Here is a 25658-nt window from a genome sequence, read left to right as displayed (position 1 = left end):
TGACCCTTTTATTTGTAATCATTTTAGTTTTAATTCATTTTAGAAAGATCAGTCATTAATATAATATATATATATATATATATATATATATATATATATATATATGAGTTGATATCTTAGCAATAAAAAAGAAAAACTCAAATAATAAAAATATGAAAATTAATATCTGCAAAATATATACAACAGAACCAAAACAAAAATAGGTAACTACAATGACTAAAATCTTATTCAAATAAAAATAAATAGTAAAATGATGGGGCGAAATAAAGTTTACAAGTTTAAAAACAGTTTGCGAAGTTTGTAACAATGTTATGGATGAATTAATGGGCTATAAATACGTCTCTTTAGATTTGACACTCATGTAAAAAAAATTCTTTTATATTCAACCTTAATTATGCATCAAATAATTTTAATTTATTAATCATGTGAATTATTAATTTCAAATAAAATTAACAATTAAATTTGAATATAAAATTTATTACTCTCACACTAAATTTAAAATTAAATTTTGGATAAAAGTAGCGGTCGGATAAAAATTTTATAAAGGAAATCATGATTCAATTTGTGTAACATTTTCTAATGTAATTCCTAAATTTTATGTTAAGTTTAATTCGCTTTTTTTCCCTTCGAAAATTATCTCACATTAACCTTCTACTTTCTTAGCATTGAGAACTACATGAATAGAATTAGAATTTGAACTTATTTTTTAAATAAAAAAATGAAAAACATAAAATAGAGTAAGGACCCGTTTGGATAGGTTCTAAAAAAAATGATTTTTATGCATATTTCTTTTAGAAGTTTTTTTTACTAAAGGTAAAGCTAATTAGATTTAAAAAAATATTTAGGTTTTAAAAAAATATATTTGGCTTTTGATTTCTGTTTTTTAGAAATTAAAATTTTTATTTAAAAAAATAGATTTTTGACTTTTTTGTGACTATTATTTTTTAAAAAACAAACATTGAAACGAATTTTGTAGTAGAAGTGCTTTTTTCTTTCTTTAAAAAAGCAGTTTTCAGCACACACAAAAAATCATCCAAACAACTCCTGGGAATAAGAGGAGAAAACATATTGAGGAGGAAAGTGAGAAGGAGAAAGTTGTGGAAAGTATTAAAAGGAGAAAGGTTTATAAAGGGAAAGCTCAATCTTCTGCTAATTAAATTGGACGATGTGAATTCGGGTGCAACGCTAGGGCTTAAATGGGTCAGGTCGGGTCAAGTTTTTGTGCCGACTCGACTCAACTCGATTTTTATAGGTCAGGTATTTTGACCCGACCCACTTTAATTTGATCCAAGTCAGGTCTGACTTGGTTTGAATTTTTTTGAACTAGTTCATAACCGGGTCGGATTTGACCTGACTTGGTTTCTGACCTGACCCGTTTTTGACTTGGTTTCATCACAAATTTTATCGAAATTTCTACGTTGCGAAAGACGAAAGTTTCATCACAAAATTATTTTTTCGTCGGAATACTTTTTGTCGAAAAGCGACGGAATTTTTTCTCTAATGAAAATTTTTACAAAAATAAATTTTAGTTTCCGTCAAAAGTTTTGACGAAAATGATTCCTCCGTCAAATGTTTTAAATGAAAAATGAATTCCGTCAAGAATTTTGACGAAATGTTTTTCGTTCAAAATTTCGATGGGAATGTGTTCTGACGAAAATTTTGACGGAAATTGTTTTGAGAGAAATATTTTATTCGAAACTTTCGACGAAATTTAGATTCTGTAAAGAATTTTGACAGAATATTTTTTTCGTCAAAATTTTTTATTGAAATATTTTTTGTCAAAAAATTTTACCAAAGTTTTTGACAAAAATGTGTTCTGTTGAAAATTTGGATGGAAAAATTTTTTATCAAAAAATTTGATGAAAATTTTCGATGAAAATTTGTTTCGGTTAAAATTTCAACGAATATTTTTTTTTGTCAAAAAATTTAACGAAAATATTTTCGTCGAAAACTTTCGCAGATATTTGAATTCTGTAAAGAATTTTGATGAAATTTTTCTCCGTCAAAAAAATTCGATGGAAATGTGTTTCGTCGAAATTTTTGATGAATATGATTTTTTGTGAAATATTTTAAAGAAATTTAGATTCCGTAAAACATTTGACAAATAAATTTTTCCGTCAATTTTTTTTACTGAAAGTTTATTAGTCACAAATTTTGATGAAAATATTTTTCGTCAAATTCTTTTGCAAAAAATTTTGGTGAAAATATTTTTCGTAAAATTTTTTGACGTAATTGTTTTACCTTAACTTTTTTTTTTAATGGAATTGTGATTTTTTTTTCTTTTTTTTCACATAATGGGTGTGGGTCAAGTTTTGGGTCAATGGATCTTTATTAAAATAAGTTAGGTTTAAAACTGATCCAAATAAAAATGAGTCAATATTTAAACCATTTCAAACAAAATAAGTATTTATGGATCAGGTCAAGATCAGATCAAAGACAGAGCAAGTAAACCAATTTTTTTCACACCCCTATCCACTGCATGGACATTTGTACACCAAAACTGATGCATTAGGGGATCAATTGCACTTATTTATGTGCGCAACTAATTTTATAGATAGTTGTTTTATAGATAGACGTCTAATGTTTGTTTTGGTGGTCAACCAGTTGTGCCCAATGCCATGCGCAATTGGTTGCATTAATTTTATAGATAGTTGCCGAATTATTTTGTTTTCGTATTTTTTATTAAAATTAAATTTTTAAAAAATTTCCCTACTTTTTTGTGTGACCAACTTTCTTTAATTACACGTTCCTAATAAAACGTCGATATCATTTGGAAACTTGTCTTTCGATTAGATATTAAATTATTTTAATGTTTTTAAGCAGAATAGTTTTCCTCACGGACTGTTTTGCGGGTGGGCCATACTAGTGATTCGTAATTGGTCCTGATAGATTCATCCTTCATTGATTATGTTCCCTGTTAAAGGTTACATTTGAAGATTAGGAAAAACATTAATATTTTTGTTATTTAATAATTTGTTAGTATATTGTTAAAAAATATATTTCTTAAATGTTAATTCTGATAGTCAATTTTTTTAATAATTAACAAGTGGATAAAATAAAATAATTTTGCGTAGTGGCATTTTGTTTCAGATTAGTGGGGGGAGGTCAAAGCAAAATTCGATTTGGCAAAGAACTGCAGCGCGGACGCGCAGTGCGGACGCTATTTGAATCGTAGACGTTACTACTTCTCATGCCATTTAAATAAGGAAAATATTACTCTCATTTTACATGGGGTAGTTATCTCCTTTTCTCTCACTTCGAAAATTGTACCCTTTTTTTTTTCTTTTTCTTTTTTTCTTTTAAATAGCGAGCCCTACTTGAGTTCTCTCTGTAACATGAGAGAACTACTCTCATGTTACATGAGAGTAATATTACCCTTTAAATATACAAGTTCAAAACTTAGTAATCTGCAAGATTTAAAAAAAAAACTCAACAAACTTTATTTAACCTATATAGCAAAATAATTAAGGGGAAATGATTTGTAATTTTAAAGAACGTAAGTTGTGTAGTTTTATTTGCTTATAATTGTGTATTCTGGGTGTACATAGTTATAATATTAAAGTTATATTTTTTTCTTTCTCATCATAAATTGTCGGCTGAAGTGAAAAATGAAAAAAATAATATAATTTTAATACAATAACTACATACTCACCGAAATACATACTTATAAGCAGCTAAGATATTACAATTTATGTCATTTAGATAGACAAATATTTTTTCCAATAATTAAATGCATTAGCATCTTAATTAGAACGATTCAACAAACAATGTCACATATAGACAAACTTGAGGACAACGACTAAATTGTCATTATTTATCTAAAATATTACCAGAATGCCACGCTCCAGAAACTTTTTACCAAAGTGTCATATCATTAGTCTCGCTACGCCACGTGGCGAGTTAGGATTGGCCACGTGGCAGCACCTGGTTGGCCACGTAACTAGCTGCGCAGTGCAGCTAGATTACGTGATAGACAAGGCCTAAAGTGCGGATTTTTTTAATTTGCTCCAGGAGCACATTAAAATTTGATGGTCCTTTACTAAAAAAGGAAATTTCTTTACCATTTATGCCCCTTTCTTCTTTTTAAATTCTCTTCCAATCCTTTTTTTCTCTTACTTTTGGCAAAGGAGCATGAGCTCCAGGGCCATATTAAACGAGCTCCTAAAATGCTGGGTTACGCGACGTCTTACGTGGTCAAAATTGTTGGACTGCATAGCTGTTTACGTGGCGGCTGTTGAAACACTCAACGCATATGTGACACGTGTCACACTGTGGTAAACTAGTTGGGGTGAGCAGCTGATTACGTGCATATGTGGCACGTGTTATTTAAATGAAATTAAATAATATTAATTCAACACTCCTAAATTTAATTACTTAACATTTACAAATAATTTAACTTAACATATTGCTAATTAAAATAAAATAATTAACAATCCAAAAATAAGTAATTAATAGTTATAACATAAATAATTAATCGTTATGATCAATTTAAATTAATATAGATTAAATTAAACTATTTCAATTAACAAACATAAAATATATTACATTAATTAACAACCCTTGGTTAAATTAAGTAACGTAACAGTTCACAAATTTTTAACATAACACAAATTACATTAAATTATTTTAGTTAATATCCCTAAAAATAACTAATTCATTATTCTAAAATAATTAAAATTAATATAAACTGAATTAACCGAAAAATAATCAAAACTAATTTAATTGTTTTAAATTTAATATAATTGAGTAGTGTTAAAGAATTAAACTAAATTAAATTAATGTTAATTATTTTAGTTTAATTCAGTGTATATTAATTTTAATTATTTTAGAATAATTAATTAGTTATTTTTAGGGGTGTTAACTAAAATAATTTAAAGTAGTTTGTGTTATGTTAAAAATTTGTGAACTATTACGTTACTTAATTTAACCTAGGGTTGTTAATTAATGTAATATATTTTATATTTGTTAATTGAAATAGTTTAATTTAATCTATATTAATTTAAATTGATCATAACGATTAATTATTTATGTTATAACTATTAATTACTTATTTTTTGGATTGTTAATTATTTTTTGTTAATTAGCAATATGTTAAGTTAAATTATTTGTAAATGTTAATATTAAATTTAGGAGTGTTAAATTAATATTATTTAATTTCATTTAAATGACACATGTCACATATCTCAGCCCAACTAGTTTACCACAGTGTGACACGTGTAACATATGCGTTGAGTGTTTCAACGGCCGTCAGGTAAACAGCTACGCAGTCCAGCAATTTTGGTCACGTAACCCATTGCTCATGGAAAAAAAAAAAAGCATTTTCGAACAAGCAAAAGGTTGTTTGAAATAATTAACATGATGGTCATGGACATTTTTTATTTTGTTGAATATGTATTTTTTTTTTTATTTGTCCTAGTCCCACCAAGACGAAATTTTGTCTCTTAATTAATAAATGAAATTGGAGCATTCGAACAAAGCAAAAAAAAAATCATTCATCTTAAAATTATAAATCATACGAAGAAATAATCAGGCAGAACATGTGCCTCAGTACGAGCAATAATGAAACTAAATGATTGGATATTTGAAAGTTTTTAGTTATTCGTATTTTAGGGAAATGTTAAATGGGTTTTATTAGTCTCATTTAACATAACATAGTTATCTTATGTTGTAGAGAGAAAATAGGGGGTTCCATCATTATAAGAAAAAAAAAAGGTGAAGTACAAAAATTGAAGTGAGAGAAAATGAGAGAAGATATCTCATATGAAAAGTGAGTAATATTTCTCATGTTATATTATTACTAATTAAGTTTATCATTTTTTTTTCTTTTTAATCCGTCGAAAGTGGTTAGTTCAACATGATAGGAAGAAGAAAGCGAGAGAAAAAAAACAAATGAAGAAAATGATTGAAGACAGAAAAAAAATTGTATTAAATAACTATTGGAATCGACACAATCACATACACACGATCGCAAATCAAAAAGAGAGAAAGGAAAAAAAAGTGAAATAACAATCTATCCTGATTCATCTAACGTGGGCTACGTGCAATAATATGCATTATATTCTCTTCATTGCACTCATTTTGAATATAAATAGGATTAGAAACCATAGGCAATAATAATTATTTTTGGGTCCAAATTCAAATTATTAAGAAATAAAAGAAAAATAAAATAAATCAGATACTCATAACAGTATAAGACCTCCACAGAATCCCAGTTGATTTTCTCTGTTTCGCGCCAACAAAATTTGTCATCTGAACGTGAAAAATGAATTATACCCAACAATAACAATCATTAATTTAATTTTATTCGATGATCATAAAAAACAAAAAAACCGACAAAGTTATTCGATGATAAATATAACATCTCTCGTCAAATAGGTGGGTTTCTTTGAGCTTATAGAGTTATAGACATGCAATGTACATAGCATTGCTAAAAAAAGTTTTTATTTTGAGAAATGATTTTTGCATACCATCTACTGAAAATTAAAAGAACAATGAATTTAGTTAAAATAAATGGATCCTTTTATAAAATTTATTATTATTGGTTTTATTGTTTCTGTTTTAGTTATAGATTTTTTTTTGTCATATTCATGTAAAAATTAATGGATCCTTTTATAAAAAAAGAGAGAGAAAAAATACTAATAAAACTTACTTTTTTTTATGTAAATGTGGCTAAATTTTTTTTTCTTCAACAAAAAAAATTCAATATTGTTATATATGTAAAGTACAAATGATCATTGTACTAAAGAAAAGAAAGTACAAATGGTCTACCAAAAAAAAGAAAAAGAAAGAAAGGACAAATGATCATCTTATATAACAGTAACTCTTGTGTTCAGTAATTCATCGAACAACCGTCACTCTCCCCGACAAACTTTTGTGTGATTGACAAACTTCACGCATCAATTCGGGCAGAAATAAACAAACAAGAATACAAGGACGAAAAGTTATGGTCCCTGAAATGGGATTGAACGAATGGTGAACGAAAGTTATTTCTTTTTTAAACCATAACTAGGACAAATAGATAGAATAAAGAGTGGGAAATATTATTTTTATCTGATATCGGAAAATTTTTCTCTTACGCATTCACAACTTAGAGGAAAGAGAATAGAGAAGAAAAATAAAAATAAAGAGTGGACCTCACTCTTGATTTGTGAGTGCATGAAAAAAAAATCATCTCATGTTATATTAGAGTAATATTTTCCTTTGTTTTTACCGTAATATATTTAGAAGAAGGACTTGATGTTTGTCATTTAAAATGACATAAGTTATGTCATTTTAGGAGAGAGATAAACACAGAAAATGAAAATCATGGAAAAGAAAAAGTGAGTGCTTTTTTTTTTAATTTAAAATTTAAATAAAAAAATTTATTTCGTGTTTATCTCTTTTAAAATGACATAACTTTATGTTATTTAAAAAGACAAATATTTTTTCCTCAGAAGAATCTAAAATTATATACTGCAAACAAAATATACTCACATTAATTTTAAAAAAAACAAAAAAAAAAATCTACTCACATAGAATTTAATTTATCAATCAAGGCACACACATGCTAGTTGATAGGAAGTTCTGTCCCAGTCCATTACGTCTTTTTCTCCCACTTTCACGAGTAATTAAGAGGTTGAATCCTAAATGATATTGCCCTCCTCCAACGTCCACAATCTGTCTCTGAGTAATAGTGTTGTATGACTTGTATCTGTCAGACTATCACAACCAAGATAAAAATAATATCTTCAATATATCACTCATTAAAATTTAAAAAAAATAATATGCATGTAAATGCCATTTGAATTTTACTTTTCACATACTTTTTAGTAAATCAATACTTACTTTTGAAGACATGCTACTAAGATAATCATATCAAAATATATCATTTTAACTAATTTCTTCAATGTAATTTGCTGAGTTTAAATTTAATATCATACTAAATCTTATTTTAATTAGACAAAAAATAACTAAGTAACTCATATATGGTCAAACTCTGAAGATCCAAGAACAAAATATTAAAATTTCCGGTATTTTGCGCAAATAAAAAATAATCGCATAATACTTAGTTTGTTTTTGGACATAAATAAAAAATTCAGAACCTGGTTCAAATTCATCATTAAATAGAGATGAACACAACTCGTTCTTTCACTACTTTTTAGGTATTGGTTTTGAATAATGCTGGCTGAGAATTAGCACCGAGGTATATCATTTTATATTTGTATTTGTGACAAAATCGTCAATATAAGAAAAAAAAGAAATAATTACAAAATGATAAAAATTATGGAAATGTGATATAACAGATGTGTATAGGCAATATTCTTTATTGGTTATTCATTTAACAACGAAGAAAGAAGGAAATGACAAAAAATGGTTACATCTCACAGTAGACGCTGTCTATAATGCAAAGACATAAGTGGGCCAATCATTGCTGTTGCACTGCCCTGCACTCGAAGATGGCGACGACCATGAGGTGAAAACTAAGATCTGAAAATTTTGGAAGTTATTCACAACTTGAATCCAAAGCTCGAAACGACAAGTTGGCCTTGGCCCATGAACACGACTAGGATGGAGAATCTTCAGCTGTGCTCGCAAAAATAACAGATACGGAATCTTCAAAAAGAAATGAAATCATTTACCATCCCTCGAGTGTGACCCTAAGATACCTTTGTTATAATTTTTATAATTAGTGTGGCGGTAATCAATTGTAATTTTTATTATTTTGATAAAAAATTGGATTAAGTCATGATCAAAGCATTCACCTAAAATAGTCACTCCATAACTTACCTCAATAATACTTGTGAACAGAAAATTATGTAAAACAAAAATCATGTCATCAACAAAGTAAAACAAGTAAGCCTGGCTATAAAAAAAAAAACAAAAAAACAAGTAAGCCTAAATAATGGTGCTCTTTTTTCATATAATCTTAATTCTATATTTTCCATAATTTTTTTTTATCAATATTAACTATGTTGCACCGACACCGATACGAGACACGGGATACGACACGATATGACATTCCGACACGTTAATTTTAAAAAATGTTAAATTTCGACACGTTAGGACACATTTTGATATTATATAATATTTTTAATTTATGTAGTGTATATTATATTTAATATTCAATAATTCAACAAAAAATAAAGCTAAACTTATAATATCCATCAATTTTGCAAATAAATATAAGATATCCCAAATATTTATATTAAACTCGAATAAAATAATAATAATAATCCAACGAATCTAATAGTTGAAACTCAAAATGCAACGCAAGTACGCAACGTAACCTTTGAACCTTTTTTGAGTCTTTGCAACGAGTATTAAAGTGTCGGAGTGTCGGTGAGTATCGAAAAGTGTCGGACACGACACGTTAAGGATTTTGAAGTGTCAGTGCTTCATAGAATATTAATGACTTATAAAAGTTTAAAATTAAACTAATTTTCAAGTTAAGCAATACATTAAATCATTGTTATTAGAATTGAATTAGACTGACCCAAAAACCGGCCCTGAATCGGTTAGACGGTTACACAATTACAAACCTCAAAAGTTTTTGAAAATTTGTACAAAACATTTGTAAGATAGCAGCCAAAATGCTCATTTTAATATATTTATTATATAATTAAATTAAATTAAATTTAACCGATTGAACCTCGACAGGGTTCATGATCGATTCGAGTTTAAAAGAAAAATGAAAATTTTAAATTTTGATGTCTAATACAATTTCTTTGGCAAATGTATGGTCTATTGTTTTCACGTGAATTCATTTGATAATTGATATAGCTAAAATGATTTTTTGCTTAATTTCGATCCACAAACTTGTATCCATGTTTTGGATTGAATACTTGGCAAAAAAAAATTAAAAAAATTACGTATTTAATGCTGTTTTGTTAAATATTACATATCTGTTGCACAATGAGACGTCCTCTTTGGGCGTCACATGTGCAACCTATATATACCCCACTTTCCTTTTTTCACTCCTTACTCATTTACCTCTCTAACCTCTCTCTAACCGCGGTTCGTAGCGAAGCTCTGCCATCGTAGGTAAGGTCATAATACCTCATATGTATACATTTAAATTACAGTGCTAGTTAGTAATACATGTTAGGATTGATTGTATATTAGAGACTTGGAACATTAGGATAGTCACTTAAAAATTTTGTGTCATGCTATGAATGTTGTAGTGATATAGTAATGTTATTATTACGTAATTATTATTATTACCGATTTTTAATTATGTATTAGGGTTTAGCATATTAATTAGTGATTTATAAATAGTGTTAGAGACTTTGTAAATTTCGTATGTATGATGTTATTAATGCGGGAGTGCATAACTTTGTAGTTAGTTGAGGATAATGGTTGAGTCATCATCTTCTTCGGGATCTGATTCAGATGTAAAGCCCACCGATCCCAGCATGTGGATCATACCTGGACCTTACAAGTGGGAGGTCCTTCGTCAGAGGACGCAGAAAGGTCATATTTCACAGCGAGTGTGGAATACTGAGCATGTAAGAAAGATTAAGACTAGGCGTGGGAAGCCACAAGGGGGCCCACCTACCGGCGCTATTCCACAGGTTGTGGAAGAGTACCTCAGACAGGCGGGTTTCATACATGTTGCCAGGATGCAACATATCCAGGTATGTTATTTATGTCGTTTTGTATTTATGTAATTATTTAATAAATTTCGTTAACACATGATAACTGCGTAATTTATCACAGATAGATACATTTTTAATTAGTGCTCTGGTCGAGAGGTGGAGACCAGAGACACATACCTTTCACATGACCCAAGGTGAGATGACGATCACCTTACACATGTGACGCCCCATTGGGGCGTCTCTCCCATGGATAAGACACCCCATTGGGGCGTCACATGTGACGCCCAAAACTGGCGTCACATTGTGCAGTAGATTTGTAATTTTTTACGAAACAACATTAAATACGTAATTATTTAATTTAAATACATTATTTTAATTTTTTTGCCTTGAATACTTAATCAATAACAGCGGAGTGATGTCAAATCATAAAGGCATATTCTTACCCAATGGGTGCAGCTCAGTTAGTAATTTGGCGCTGAGTTAGTGGGGTTGGATATGTGTTCGATTCCCGCTGAATGCATTCTTGGGGAGGGGGCTGAACCTTTAGCCATCACTGTTCTCCCGCACTCCGGATTAGTCCCATAGCCGGCTCAAAGAGTCGAAGCTCGTGGGGATACTGGAGGAAGCCAACTCGTCTCAAAGAGATAATTAGGGTTGGGTAACTCCAAAAAAAAAATAAAGGCATATTCTTGCCTTGATGTCCTTGTTTTCTTAAGAATAAAATAGGTATAATTTGAATCTTAATTATACAAAGATAAGAAGAGATCTATGATTTGCCAGAAAAAGAAAAAGGAGAGATCTATGTGCATTTTAGATTTATTTATTTATTTATTTTCATTTTGGCAGAGGCATATTTCATTTCTGCTATTGACCTGGCCACATGAGACTACATTAGATCTCATTTATTATGGGTCTGGCTAAATGAGAGATTAAGATCTCATCTGACACAAACAATATGGTTATGACCTTTAATGTGGGCTTAAATGACAATCCTTCTCTAGGCATCCTTTAGTATCACGAACGGAAAAAAGTTGAAGAATTTATTATCCCTATTTATTTTTTTGGTAAGCAAGGAAGCCAAGGAAAGTAATTTTTATAAATATATTCATTCTCCTTATTTCCCTAAGAAAAGGAAGTATGCTTGCTTTTCTGTTGTAGGAAGCAGGTGATTTGTATTGTGTGCACTGTGTAGTATAGTTCGGGCTTTTGGCCTTCTTTTTCTTAGGTCTGCTAAGGGCCCGTTTGTATTTACTTTTTTTAAAAGTCCTTTTTATCACTTCTTTATTTTAAAAGTATTTTATATAAAAGTTACAGTTATTTAGATTTTTAAAAAAATATTTGACTTTTGACTTCTGCTTTTTTGAGAAGCTAAAATTTTTAGCTTTCGAAAAAAGTAAATTTTTGATTTTTTTTATGACTTCTGCTTTTTTTAAAAGCAGGCATCCAAAAAAAACTTTTTTCGAGAAGTGCTATTTTTTCTTAAAAAAAGCAGCTTTTGAAGAAAAAAAAGCTCATCCAAACGGACTCTAAGACTAGTTTGACGACTTATTAGAAACATTCTGGTGCTGATTGACGACCAAACCTATCCAACTACATGATGGATATATTATGTATTCAAACTCTAGAATTTTTTTTAAATATTACTATTTTAAAAAATAATTATGAGTATATAGTTATTTAAAAATTATTTACTATCTATTGTATTCATTTATGCCCAAATTAAGTATAACCATTCACGCTTAAGTTAGGTGTGACTCACAAAACATTCGCACCTAATTTAAGCGTGACTCGTCTAGTGTTAATCAATTTACGAATCGTAAAACATTGAAAGGTCATAACTTTTGACTCAGGTATCCAAATCAAGTAATTTTTTTTTGATTCCACAAAACTTTTCAAGAAAATCTCATTTGAAATATTCTATCTCTCATATAAACCCAGAAGCCTCCAAGTTCTGGATTTGTGATTTAATATAAAAATATAAAAATTTGGTTTGTTATTTAAATTAAAAAGAATAAAAATTTTAATGTAAAAATAAATAAAATTTTGGTTTGTGATTTAAAGTAAAAAAATCTAAAAATTTATTATTAAAATAAAAAATAAAAATATTTAATTTGTGATTTAAAATCACAAGTCAATTTGAAATAACTGTATTAAATAAATATTCTAATGATACAATCCAATATGATTAAGGAGGTTCTAGTTGCAAATTGTTGGAAAAAAACTCCGAGGCTTATGGATTTAAGCTCTCTTATGTACAATTGTTGGAAATTCAAAATATGTTTGTGAAGGATAAAATATCCTAATGAGATGTCATTGCAAAAAAATTATTGAAATCAAATATAAAAAATTATGACCTTGTAGGGTGAATGATAAGGTCCATTTTGGACGTGAATACAGCTATATATTTTAATTTCTCCCTACCAAAAAAAAACCTCTATAATTATAGGCCCAACTCATAACAAAAACTAAAAAATAGCCCAATTTACTCGTTCCCTATCTTTTTATGTAAAAGCCTGGACTTGTAACGCTGCGTACCCACCGTAACAATCAGGGAGCCAAAACCAAAAACAAATACCATTCTCTTACCAAACAGAAGCTATTTACTCCCCATTTTTCATGTCTAACTCAAAAACCAAAAAACGATACATACTTGGAAAAAAAAAAAGAAAAAAAGAAAAAGAAGATGAAGTGGAAGTGCATTACATTAACCGGGAAACTTTGCATTGCAAATATATATTATCACATTTTCTCACGACGGCGCTCCACATGAATGATGCCTTCTTCGTCCTTTCGTCCCGCATCTGCTGCTTTGAGCGCATCTGCTGCTTTAAGCGCATCTGCAACCACTCCCGGTCGCGTTTCTTCCATTTTGATCACCAATTTTTCTCTACCCCGTCCTTCTTCTTCTGATCTAATGTCCTTATCTCGCAAGCCCAGTTCTTCCATTTTCCTCCTCGCTTCTTCCTCTGTTTCGCTCAGCTTTTCCTGCATATACCCCACATCACAATTACATTATCTTAAATTTAATCACATCTTAAAATGAAAAACAAACCTTAGTGGCCTGCTTGGTTTCCTCTTTCTTCCCAGTGAAGAAACCCATTGCCCTTTTAGCAGCATCAGCAGCTGAGTCTTTCAGCTCCCCAAGCTTCCCCACTGTCGTGTCCTTCCCTTCTTTTGTCTTCTCAGCCGCATAGTCACTGTATTCTTCAGCTTTTTGCATTGTCGTGTCTTTAGCTTCTTTCGTTTTTTCAGCAGCATAATCCTTTAACTCTCCAGCCTTGTCCTTAGCTTCCTTAGCCTTCTCTGCTACATAGTCCTTGCTCTCCCCAACCTTGTTCACGGTTGCATCCTTTGTTTCTTTTGCTTTCTGAGAAGCATAATCTGCATACTCCCCAGCCTTTTGCGCCGTTGCATCCTTTGTTTCCTTTGCCTTCTGAGCAGCATAATCTGTATATTCTTCAACCTTTGACCCTGCTTTGTCCGTGGTTTCCTTTGCCTTCTCTGTTGTGTAATCCTTGTACTCCTTATCCTTTCCCGTGGCAGAATCATTATGATTCTTGCCAACCACAGCTTCTTTGGCTGCCCTAAACATTGATCCAATTACACCGGGTCTCTGCTGATCATGATGTTGTTGTTGGTTTTCAGCACCCAATGCATTGTTTTTTGCTATGTTAACGTCTTCAAGATCCTTAGCAGCAAGCTTCGCAGCTGCCTCAGCTCGTGCCTGCTTGAAGTTCGTTTCTGAGTTCAGCGTATACCCTTCCTCACGCTCGTTTGCTCTATTCACATCGCCGATATCTTTAGCAGCAAGCTTTGCAGCTGCCTCGGCTCTATCTTCCTTAAATTGTTGCTTTGACGCCATTGATCTTATGCCCTGATTGAACAAAATCTCACCCAACTGTAATTGCTGTGTGAAAGAAGAAATTTTAGTAAGAACTCGCTTTTGAAATTTCTTATATGGATGAATGAAGAGAAGAGAAGTGGGTCTTTGATGATATATGCATATCGTGCATGAACATTAAGGAGAAGGATGTTAAGGGGGTGTGACACGTGGAGGAAAGATTTCTAATAAAGTGACACGTGGAGGGAGTGGCTGTGGGACGAAATTTCTCAATGTTTAGTAGGCATGAAGGTGTGACACGTTAGCCTGAGATGCTCTTTGGTGGAGACATCTGTCTTGTAATTAACTATGTAATGTAATTGTAATCTGTTAATATTTTTTATTTTTATTTTCTCTGTATTTTTGATGTGCAAAAGCTTGATGTGGAAGAGAAGCTGAAGCAAATCCATGACAGAATCAGAGGGTATGGTACACGTGTCCAGCCACGTGCGTATTCAGGGCAAACCGGCAAAGTGTTGTGATATTCGAGCGGTGCATTTTTGTTCAGCTCAGAAACACGTGAGCTGACGGTGCGAATTACTTTTGAATAATGGGGTTTATATTTCTATTTGATATGACACAACAAAAATTTTTACCCACATAATATTTTGTGGGGACCCCAAAAAAAAGAAGAAAAAAGAATCATGACACACAAAACGAATTTCTATAACATTACACCATCACTTTTCCTACAACATAACTTTTATAAAACCCTTGAATAATATACGTATTTGATTAGTTTAAGTATGAAATATGCTTCTTCTTTATTTTGATGTATACATTCCTAACTTTCACCACTTATATACGGTCATCTATATCTTTATTAGTCACAGTTTATTCATATTTTAATTTTCGTAAAAAATATTTTGTACCAAATAGCATTATTCATCCCGGGTAAAAAAGTTTCTATTGATAAATTGTTTGACGTATACAATTTAATTTTATAACACTATAATTACGTTATTAATGAGTAATAAATACATAAAAAAATTATAAGAGATCTAGTTCGAATATTTTATTTAGATATTAAGAAGGCTTATTTGGGTCTCAGACATTTTTTTCCTCAAATATTTTTTTTTTTCATTTAAATGCAAAAACTATTAAATTAATATTTCAGGCACAAGTCTTCGTATGTTATTTGAATAGAAGCTCAAGTAAAATATTAATGAATATCATTCGGGTTGAAGTGAAGCGCACGTAATGCAATTTATTTTTATTTTTGTTGAAAGCGTGCAAAATTTTATTTCAATCTTTTTATGTGCCTATTATATCCATTGATGTAAACAAAAGTATTTCTTAAGAATGTAGTTATACTTCACTACGACGGGATTCTCAATTTTAAAATCACAAGTTAAGGCTCAATTCAGGTGGTTTCGAATAGACTCTCCAAAGAAGTAGAATTGTCATATTTTATTTTATTTGGACATCACTATCCTTACACATTCATTGTACTAAATTGGGATCCACTCAATTGAATAATACACTAAACTTCACTAATGATATTTTAAAACAATTTAAATTCTATGCGATATGCAAAATTATTTTGTCTAATCAGGAATAGGAAATAATAGACACCGGCATTCAATATGGGAAAGTGGAATTTTATTTTTACCTTAACAATTTTATATAAGGTACAGGAAAAGAATCACACCATCTTACATTGTCAATTTGAAACTGTTGAAACTAATTTGTCAAACTTGGTCATAATCTACGAGAGTTATTGATCATCGTGGACTCTGAAGTTCAATCTTCTAAGCCAAACAGAATGAAGGGTCATATGGAACACATCGAATCGCTTGGGAGGAAAATGTACCTCAAAGTGTCTCCTAATTTGTACTACTCTTCTCTGCATTCTTATATACTGCGTTGGAGAAATACTCAATAGAATTTTCTTCAAGTTAGGAATGTCCTTCACTGAAACCTCAACGGAGAATGCTTTCCAATTCAAAACATCACTGAATGGAGGTACATAATGATCTGAAATGAGCACTGGAACGCACCCTGTGTAGATTGCCTCCACTACTCTCGGACTAGCTACCTCGTACCCACTTGGACAAAGGCAGAACCTGCTCTTCCTCAGCATATCATAGTAGGACATACCCTTTGGAAGGTACTTGTGAACCTGAAGGTCTTCATCCTTGTTTTCCCAGTGCTCAAGAAGAATAGGCCTAATGGGACCATGAAGCCCCCCAGCAAAGAAAGCCAAAACTGAACGTTTAGATGCAGATGGCCCACCAATGATACCATTTGTTGAACCGTATTGGAGATTGATTTCTGGGAAAGATACATCCTTTCCAGGCTTGAATCCCTCAGAGGTGTTAGCATTGCAGAGTACACGAATCGAATTCTTGTACAAGTTAGGAACAGAAAATGAAGTCTCTGGCCCCTGAAATACAAGTTTAAAAAAAAATGAAAATTTTGTGCAACATAGCATTAGTACTTGTCCCTCTAAAGTCAATAATGTAGGGATTATGAATAAGTAATAGTGATGTATTTACCCAGTCATGGCAAGATAGCATGAAATGATCAGCTCCAAGGCTTCGGTTCCAAAAGGGATATCTTTCAGCAATGAGATTGACATAGTCCGAGACAGTTTTTTTTATGGGGCCAAAATCATGAGAGTTAGGTACATAGACAAATTGAACCATCATTGCTATACTAAAAGGAAGGAAAAACACATGTGCTTTCTCTGGATCTCTTGTTCGAAATTGGTCATTCATCTCAATAGCATGGATGAAAATTCCCTCCATGGAGTATATGCTTTTACAAGGTCCATTATGGAAAACTGGGGGCTCCCCTTCTTCATAGACGTATACTTTGAACTGTTTCTCCATTTCTAAGTAACTCCTGTCATAGCAGTTTTGCAAAGATAAATTAAGTGAATTATACTAAAACCATAAACAGTAAATTAAGTTCAAAAGTACAAGGTTCTAGTTCTGTGTGTAGCAGTAGTATTCATTACTTACTGTGCTTGGGGTATTGAAAGACGTGGACAGGCCTACATGGTCATTCATTAATTGATTATTGTTGATTGTGAACATTACTCTCAATCCAAAAATTGGACAGGGTCTAATTGATATTAGGTATGTTATGGGATGACAGTTGAACAGAGAAAAAATAAAGCAGTGCATTATTTACCTGTGAAATGCATTAGCATTATAATACATTGGTCCTACTGGAACATAGTCACTATCTTGTGTTTGATTCCCGTTTCTTGCTTCTCTAATTGCAGCTCGAGCTTGTAGTAGACCAGCTTCGGTTCTATCTAAGATGCTGAACTTTCTTGGCTGCCTAGGTATCCTTAGAGGAACAGAAGAATCATTGACCGGAGCCAAGTTAGGCTGAATTTGGGAGACATTGAGAACTTCTTCAGCTTTGTTCTGGTAAGAAAAAAATGATGGGTCATCATTACCTTTATTTAAACATATAAATGGTAAGATTTTGATTTCAATGATTCTTACTTGAATTATCTACCTAGCAAGGACGCATCTGAAAACCCAATTTGATAATAAAACATGAGAAATTAATGTAACCTCTCTTGACTTTTCACCTCTCCCAAACCGAAAATGACACCTACTTTTTTTACACCAAATCTTTCATAATCATTGTTCAATGTTCAGGAAATGGACATACTATCTAAAATGAAAATGGTCCATAAATAATGTAAAGAAAAAACTCATAACAAACTATTAGCAATCCTCCCCAAAATCCAATTTGCCACTGTAACTTTTAGAAACAAATTGTAAATTTTAAACCAACTAAAATATCTGAACACCCAAACGCAGAGGGGATTCATATTTCTTTGCGATATTACAAAGTTAATATCAACAGAGTGAAAGGATAATCTAGAAATTTAAGTCTGTAATTAATTCCTAGGATTGCTACATTAAGGCAACAATTACAAGGTAACATGCATCCAAGTTGGTACAGCAATTTGCGTGTCAGTTCAGATCCTTCCATTTCACAAAGCAAGATTGCCTCGAAAAGATGAATATAAAACAAATAGATATAATAGCTGTGCGTAAACAAAACGGAAGGTTCTGTCAAATGTTAATTTTAAATTAATTAATTACTCATGATGGGGAACCTTGCAAATTTACCTTCATTATAATTTAGCGATAAAAAAGACAATTAAGATTCTATCTCTAGTCGTCAGTGTTGTCAAAGAATCATGCATTTACAAATTAAGTGGGAAATTAAAGGAAACAGATCAATGGCTTTAATTACATTCCTTCCTTCTTTCGTTTGATTTGTATATTCTTTCCTTCTTGAACATAATAATCATCTTATATTATATGAAAATTCCATCAGGGTAACTTCAACAGTACTTCATATTAATTCCACCAGCGTGACATTTGACTTTAAGAAAAAAAAAAAAATCAGAAATTTAAGGAGTGAAATAAAAGAAAATAAGCTCTTACAGGTTGTTGAGGAGTTTGTATGGCCTGAACGGAAAGTGGTGGAGTAGATGAGTGATTGAAGGAAGTGTCATCGGAGATAGCTTTCTCTTCCTTGCCGTGAGAATCCATGGCCACCACCATTAACCCTTCTCTCTGTTTCACTTCAGATGAAACAGGTGGGGCCTCCACAATGATCACAGAAATATCAGCTCCACCACTAGTACTTGAGGAAGAAGATGGAGTAACAAAGCTCCATAAGAGATGTGAGCTAGTACTAGAAGGGTTAGGACCCGATATTGAAACAAGCCCTGCAACGAGTATGAGAGGCACCATGAACAACAAGAGCTTCATGGATGCTGATGACTCTGAACCCCACCATGCACAACAACTCCATCTACCTCTTCCCATTAGAGTGTGTTATCTTCTTAAACTTGCCCTCTTGGTCAACCCCAAATCTTATCTCTTCTCTACCTATATATAGCACAGTTCCATGGTAGCAGAAACCATGCTTGTGTTTTGTTTATACAGAATGAGAAAGAGAAAGAGAAAGAGAGAGAAACAGGGGATATAGAACAGAGAGGTTCTTGGTAATAAATGGTTGCAATCTCATGCCAAATGTCTTCATACTTTTGTCCTCAAAATCGGTGTTTTTGCATGCAACTTTTTTAGATTTCCGGTTTTACCCTTTCTTTTTGCCTTTACCAACAACCCACCGATTCACTTATTTAATGGTTTCCTTATTTTCGACTTTGAGTTTCTTCTATGCGAGCACGTCTTGGTCCCCCACGTGTAGTTTTTTGGAACTTCTTTCTGCTTGGGACGTGTGTCGTTTTGGGGGCTAAAGATAATGTTGAAGGAGAATGCATTGCGTGCTCTTGAAAGATGACATGGTAGATTAATGAGATAGAAATATAAAGTTTTCTGTACTTGTTATATAAATGAAGAAAAAAAAAATTAGGCATAAAAGTTACTTAGGAATAAAAATTGGTGAATGAATAGGCAAAAATTTATTCCCACCTTTGTATTGGGAATCAAACTTCTGGTAAGAATCCAAAAATTTAAATAATCAAATTAATAAAGTAACTTTCTAATTTATTTTCTTTTGTTGGAGACTCATTTGCTATCTTGAGACTCATCAAGTTCTTCGACACTGGAATTTGGATAATCCTATTTCGAACTTGTTTAGATTTAGTATCTTGATCCTCTAAACTTCCATTGAACTACACGAGGTGCAATTCTCAATCGCTCAGAAAATATTTATGAGAGAGATATTTAATTTGTTCAAAACCAATGTATCAATAACTGCACGTTTATAATAGACAAATAATTAAGATATGAGTGTATGCATAGTATTAACATCAATAGATGAAGAGTTCAGAAGTGTGAGCAGCTCAGTTGGTAATTTGATGCTGAGTTAGTGGGTTGGATATGTGTTCGATTCCTGCTGAATGCATTCTTGGGGAGGGGGATGAACCTTTAGCCATCACTGTTCCCCCGCACTCCGGATTAGTCCCATAGCCGGCTCAAAGAGTCGAAGCTCGTGGGGATACCGGAGAGAGCCAACTCGTCTCAAAGAGATAATTAGGGTTGTGTAACTCCAAAAAAAAACAAAAAGAGTTCAGAAGTGTGTATTTGAGAGACTTTAATCTTTTATTTATAAGAGGAGTTATCTGTAAATGTAGACTCTTAGTGGGTGTTTGGTTCAAGTTTTTGGAGAGGATTACCGGTAATCCTTCTTTGGTAAATGTAATTACCACGTTTGGTAGAAGGAATAAATTACGATTCCCGGATATCCAAGGATTACCGGTAATTTGATTTATAAAGAAAAGTCACTATTCAGATTACCAAAAATAATATGGTAATTCGGAATACCAATCAGAATACCAAGTGAAAGGAAAGCACAACAATAAATTTTGAGACAAAAATACCCCAATACACATAAAAATCTAGACCCAATCTATCAATTACAGAAGTAAAAATAGTTTGGGGTTATTTTTGTAAAATAACCTCATATTCCAAGTCATATTTCGTTCTAAACCAAATATGGAATCAGTAATTTTTACCCAATATTCTCGGTAATATTTTGGCGAACCAAACACATCTTTCGTAAGATTCCAAGTAAACTCAATTTCTACTGAATTCCCATTAATCATGATTCCCGGTCACCAAAAAATTTCTCCTGTACCAAACACACCCTTAATAGAAGTGTGATTCCTTGGAATAGGATGATTGAATTATCATCTGCTAGTTTAAATATTGTTAGGATAAGTCTCAGTTTTATATTGGATAAATTATTGAGACATGGATCCAGTTCATAACATATACAATTTTCTTTTACTTTTAAATAAAATTTTTTTTAAAAAAAAACTGTAAACGATTTCTATACTAATTTTTCAACGTTTATGTAACATGTATAAATGAAAACAGAAAGGGTGTATTTTATGAGCTATGATAGTTAATTTTTTTTATTCCGTATAGCTGTTTTGCTTGAACTTCACGAGTTACAAATTATTATTTATTCGTATGTCAAAATCTATTTTTATTGACCCTTTATTAGCTAGGAATTATTGCAAATGCACAAATCACTCAAAAAAATGTATCAGAATGGCATGAACACATGTATACATAAAAGTCAACAATTACTTACAGCGAAATATTTGTTTATATTAAATATTATTATTTTTAATTTACAAGATATATTTTTAAAAAGTTAATTTTTTTTCTTGAGGTAAATATCAATGTAATAAGACTTTTTTATATTTTGAAAAATCATTTTTTTACTTCTATGAATCACTAATTTGTAGGTATATATTGTGTCATTTTATTTGTTTTTTTTTTATTAAGATTTTTTTTAGAAAAAGTAACTATTATTCTTAAAACATTTAACTTAAACAAAACTTGAAAACAAAAATTTATGGGTTTTGCTTACCGAAACAAAAACAAAAACAAAAATTTATTAAGAATGCAATCTATTATTCTTAAAATGCAGTCTATTATTCTTAAAATAATTGAATGATTATTAAATAATTTATCAACTTTTATCAATCATATTATATCAAACGAAAATTTAAAAATATAGTATAGTTGAAAATAAAATATTCCTTACAGCAAAAGTCAGCTTATATAGTTTTTGTTGCTGACTCACCTCAAAGTTGTGTTCTACGTCCATTTTTAGTTTCATGTATTATCCTTTAATGAATCTGCATTTTTTTAATTACAGTGAATGTTTTGAGTGAACAAACTTTTGTATTTTTAGTTAAGTACTCTTTAAGGTTATATTTGAATCGATAAAATATATAATAAAATAAATGAATGAGATATTATGCTTATTTTTTTTTATGCATGTTCTACTATTTCTATTCAACACCGTTAGTTAACAATTTTAATTTAATGGTGGTGGAGAGAAATAAATAGAATATGCGTAAGAAAAAGGAATAATATCCTATCCAAAAATAAAATAAAATAACATTAATTATCTGGATTGTTATGAAATAGAATTTATTTAATTTATGAAATACTTTTACTTTTTCCTCTAAATTGAGACATATCAAATAGAACTAAATTTTATTCATTAGTTTTTGGGTTCGCTTGTTCTGCAGTTAATGCAGATAAGTTATCTGCAGTAAGTCTAATACAACGTCGTTTTGAAGTGAAAATCATGGTATTTTTATAATTTTAATTTATTTCAGGATATTATAGTCTTTATAATTATAATTATTCAATTTTTCAATTTCAAAACGACGTCGTTTTAAAAGTAAATACAGATAACTTATTTGCAGTAACTGTAGAAATATTTTTTCCTTTTTATTATCTTGTTTGCTTTTTAAATAATAAAATAAAACTTTTACTTATCCTATATATAATATCAAAGGAGTGATTCATAAAAAAAATATAATATAATAACTTTATTCAATTTTATAACATTTTAATTATTTCATTTCACACATAATCGTATGAATTGTCTTATCCAATAAACTTTTCATGTATTATTTAATGTAATAAAATCACATGAGACGATTTCAATTATTTCTAAATAAATCAAATATGGAAGAGAAATCATATTAAAGTAACCGTTAATTTTCTAAATAAAGTCGTCTCACTTGATTCTGATTACGTTCGGAAAAAGCATGAAAACATGGATTTCCCAACATAACAATGAGACAAAAAAAATAAAATAGAGAGAAACTTCAATCGGGGCAAAATGGTAATTTGGGGTTCATAATTGGCCTTTCAGAGGGTTAAAGGTATTGATCTCCTATGCCGCCACCCATTAATTTCAGCAGCGGGAGTCATAGGTCAAGGCATGTCAAGAATTTCCATTTTTTTAATGCTACAATTTTCAGCAATAACTTCACGGTTTTATGTAGCCAATTAATAGCAGAATAAGGCATATAATTAAAGGGTTTTATAATTCTTGTTTAATATGAGAATTCAAATTTTCCTACACACCTTTCGATCTCCGTACTGATATGAGTCCTACATATAATTTTTTCTAACACATGGGTCCCACATATTTTTTATCTCTACAACATGAGAATTGAATTCTCATTTAACATAAGAAAATCAAATCCCATAATTAAAACTGCTAAAAAAGAAAGTAATAGTCATCCCTAGATGTTATTTATTTAATATTATTTTTCTTGAAATATGAACCGAAGCAATTGACAGCTCAGAATCTTGTTTTGAATGAGTGTTAGAATCATTTATTTATGTGTTAAAAGGGGTAATTGATGAACTTTTGGGATTAATATGCAGCAGAAACCGTTTCTTATTTTGGTGTTGCCCAATAAAAACAGCGATATAAGATATTCTTCACGCATTCGGAATGCAGTTTTATAAAATTGCAACCACTTAAGTAACTATTATGATATACAAATGAACATGCATGCTATTATAAAAATGTTTACTTTCCTTTCATTCAAGAAAATTTCGGTAAGTCATACAATACTTTCCGGGTTATATAAAAGTTCTACCGCAGATTTCCACCTTATTTTTCATCTCAATGTTTATTACTTTAACTACACCCAATTTATGATCCCAAAACCAAATTTAAATCTTTACAATTTTTTTGGTACATACACCTTTAGCTTTAACCCACATTATAATAATGGTTCCAACCAGACTGTCCAAGCAAAAGGGGATACTTCATTAATACTCCGAAGTCCCACTCAATCCAAAACGGCAATACCAGTCCACGAATGTGCATAATTGAAATATGACAAGAATTCTTATTATTTTGCTCGATCAAGTGTGTTTTATAATCTTTTGAGATTGAGATAAAAACCAAATGGGGCAACTTGTTTGTTTCATACATTGTATTCTAGTTCCAAACTGGTTACAAATTTAACAATTTTTTTAGCAAAAACAATTGAGTAATAAAAGTTCGGTATTAGCCTAGAAGTTAAATGTATATTCGTTTGCGTGAAAAAAAGGATTTTTCTTCGTTTGTATTTTCTCATTTTCCACTGCTACTTGTTTATTTATGGTATTTAAAGAAAGCCACGTTTTGCGCTTGCGGTGTGACGGTGAGTAACCCTCTCCATAAGAGGCCCAAAATAGAGTGTCTATCATTATTTCACTCGTTAACGCAACGGCACCGCAGCAAAAATGACGAGAACTATAACAAACGATCATTTATTAATATTAGACAACAAATATTAATGGGGATTTCCACCATTGAAATAAACATAAACCAATAAATAATTTTCCACTTCCTTGTACCAAGAACATAACTACAACCCAACAAATTAGCATACATCAAGGGCCCAAAAATACATGTCCTGCGTGGCGTGTAGGTCGTTGTGAAATTTATCTATGCCGTGCTGTGCAATAGTTGACCCTGTAAAAATGGGTGAGAATGTTATATTTATTATTATTTTAATCTTATTATTTTTGTTACTTATTTGGATATTGTTAAATTAATTTGAAAATAATGGCAGTTAATTATTTTTCTCTTATAATTATTAATTTCAAATTGATCTAATGATAATCAAATAAATAATGAAAATAATAAAATTAAAATAATAATAAATATAAATGCCCCTAAATATAATGGATTTGAAACAAACAAATGAAAAGAATTGGATGATTGCCAAATTATATATAATAGCAACAGGGTCTGCTACTGTTTAATAGACCTCGTTCGCCTAAGATCTTCTTTAATGGGTCATGTGGTCAACACTGATCAACATGTTGGATTCACAATCTTTCTTGGGGTGGATGGGTAAGAAGAGTCCGTGAAATAATTACTCCGTTTTCTCGAGTTCACAAGTGCAGGAAACATAACTCTAAATCGGATAAACATCTCATTAAATATGAATTGATGATTGTCAGCTGTTATTGAAGTATTAGTTAATTGAGTTGTCTAGTTAGGAAGTAATTAGTTAATAATTAATTAATTACTCTTCTACTAGTGTACAATATTAAAAGAGTGTAAAAATCCACTAGGATGAGCCTAGTGCTGTGGGGTGTGTGTTAGGTGTATGTAGTGTAGTGGTGTGTGTTTAATTTTTATGTAATCCAAAAAAAAAAGAGTATAAAAATCATTAAGATAATTTCATCCAACACTTTAAATTTTTGGGTTGAATTGATTTTTCACATAATATCAGAGTCTCCGTGTCACATATTCAATCCTCACCGCTCATCCATTTAATTAATAATCAATAAATTTTTTTGGAGTTTCTTAGCATAGGTAGATAAGTTTGTGTATTGTCCACCCTTCAAGTTCAGTGGACTCTCACATGAGGAGTATTAAAAAATTATAAAATCATTAAGGTAGTCTCACCTAACAGGTTAAACTTTTAG

At 30.9% G+C, this 25658-nt stretch overlaps 2 protein-coding genes across 2 annotated transcripts; both read right to left on the bottom strand.

The window, feature by feature from the left end:
* Positions 1-13313: 13313 nt before the first annotated feature.
* On the bottom strand, positions 13314-14436 carry LOC133297326 (embryonic protein DC-8-like). Its single transcript, XM_061496440.1, has 2 exons — positions 13627-14436; positions 13314-13559 (listed from the first exon to the last, which is right to left on the bottom strand). The coding sequence occupies exons 1-2, from the start codon at positions 14434-14436 to the stop codon at positions 13314-13316; spliced, it is 1056 nt and encodes a 351-aa protein (XP_061352424.1).
* A 1735-nt stretch (positions 14437-16171) lies between these two features.
* LOC133297315 (probable glycosyltransferase At5g03795) lies at positions 16172-19205 on the bottom strand. The gene is made up of 4 exons (XM_061496427.1): positions 18876-19205; positions 17593-17834; positions 16953-17301; positions 16172-16840 (listed from the first exon to the last, which is right to left on the bottom strand). Exons 1-4 carry the CDS (start codon positions 19203-19205, stop codon positions 16172-16174), a joined length of 1590 nt encoding a protein of 529 aa, XP_061352411.1.
* Between the last annotated feature and the right edge of the window lie 6453 nt (positions 19206-25658).

This window comes from Gastrolobium bilobum, unplaced genomic scaffold (assembly GCF_033153095.1).
Source record: "Gastrolobium bilobum isolate Gb01-03AN ecotype WA unplaced genomic scaffold, APGP_CSIRO_Gbil_v1 utg3796, whole genome shotgun sequence".
Taxonomy (NCBI): Eukaryota; Viridiplantae; Streptophyta; class Magnoliopsida; order Fabales; family Fabaceae; genus Gastrolobium; species Gastrolobium bilobum.
Note: the sequence above shows the minus strand (reverse complement) of the source record. Positions and strands in the feature narration are given on the sequence as shown.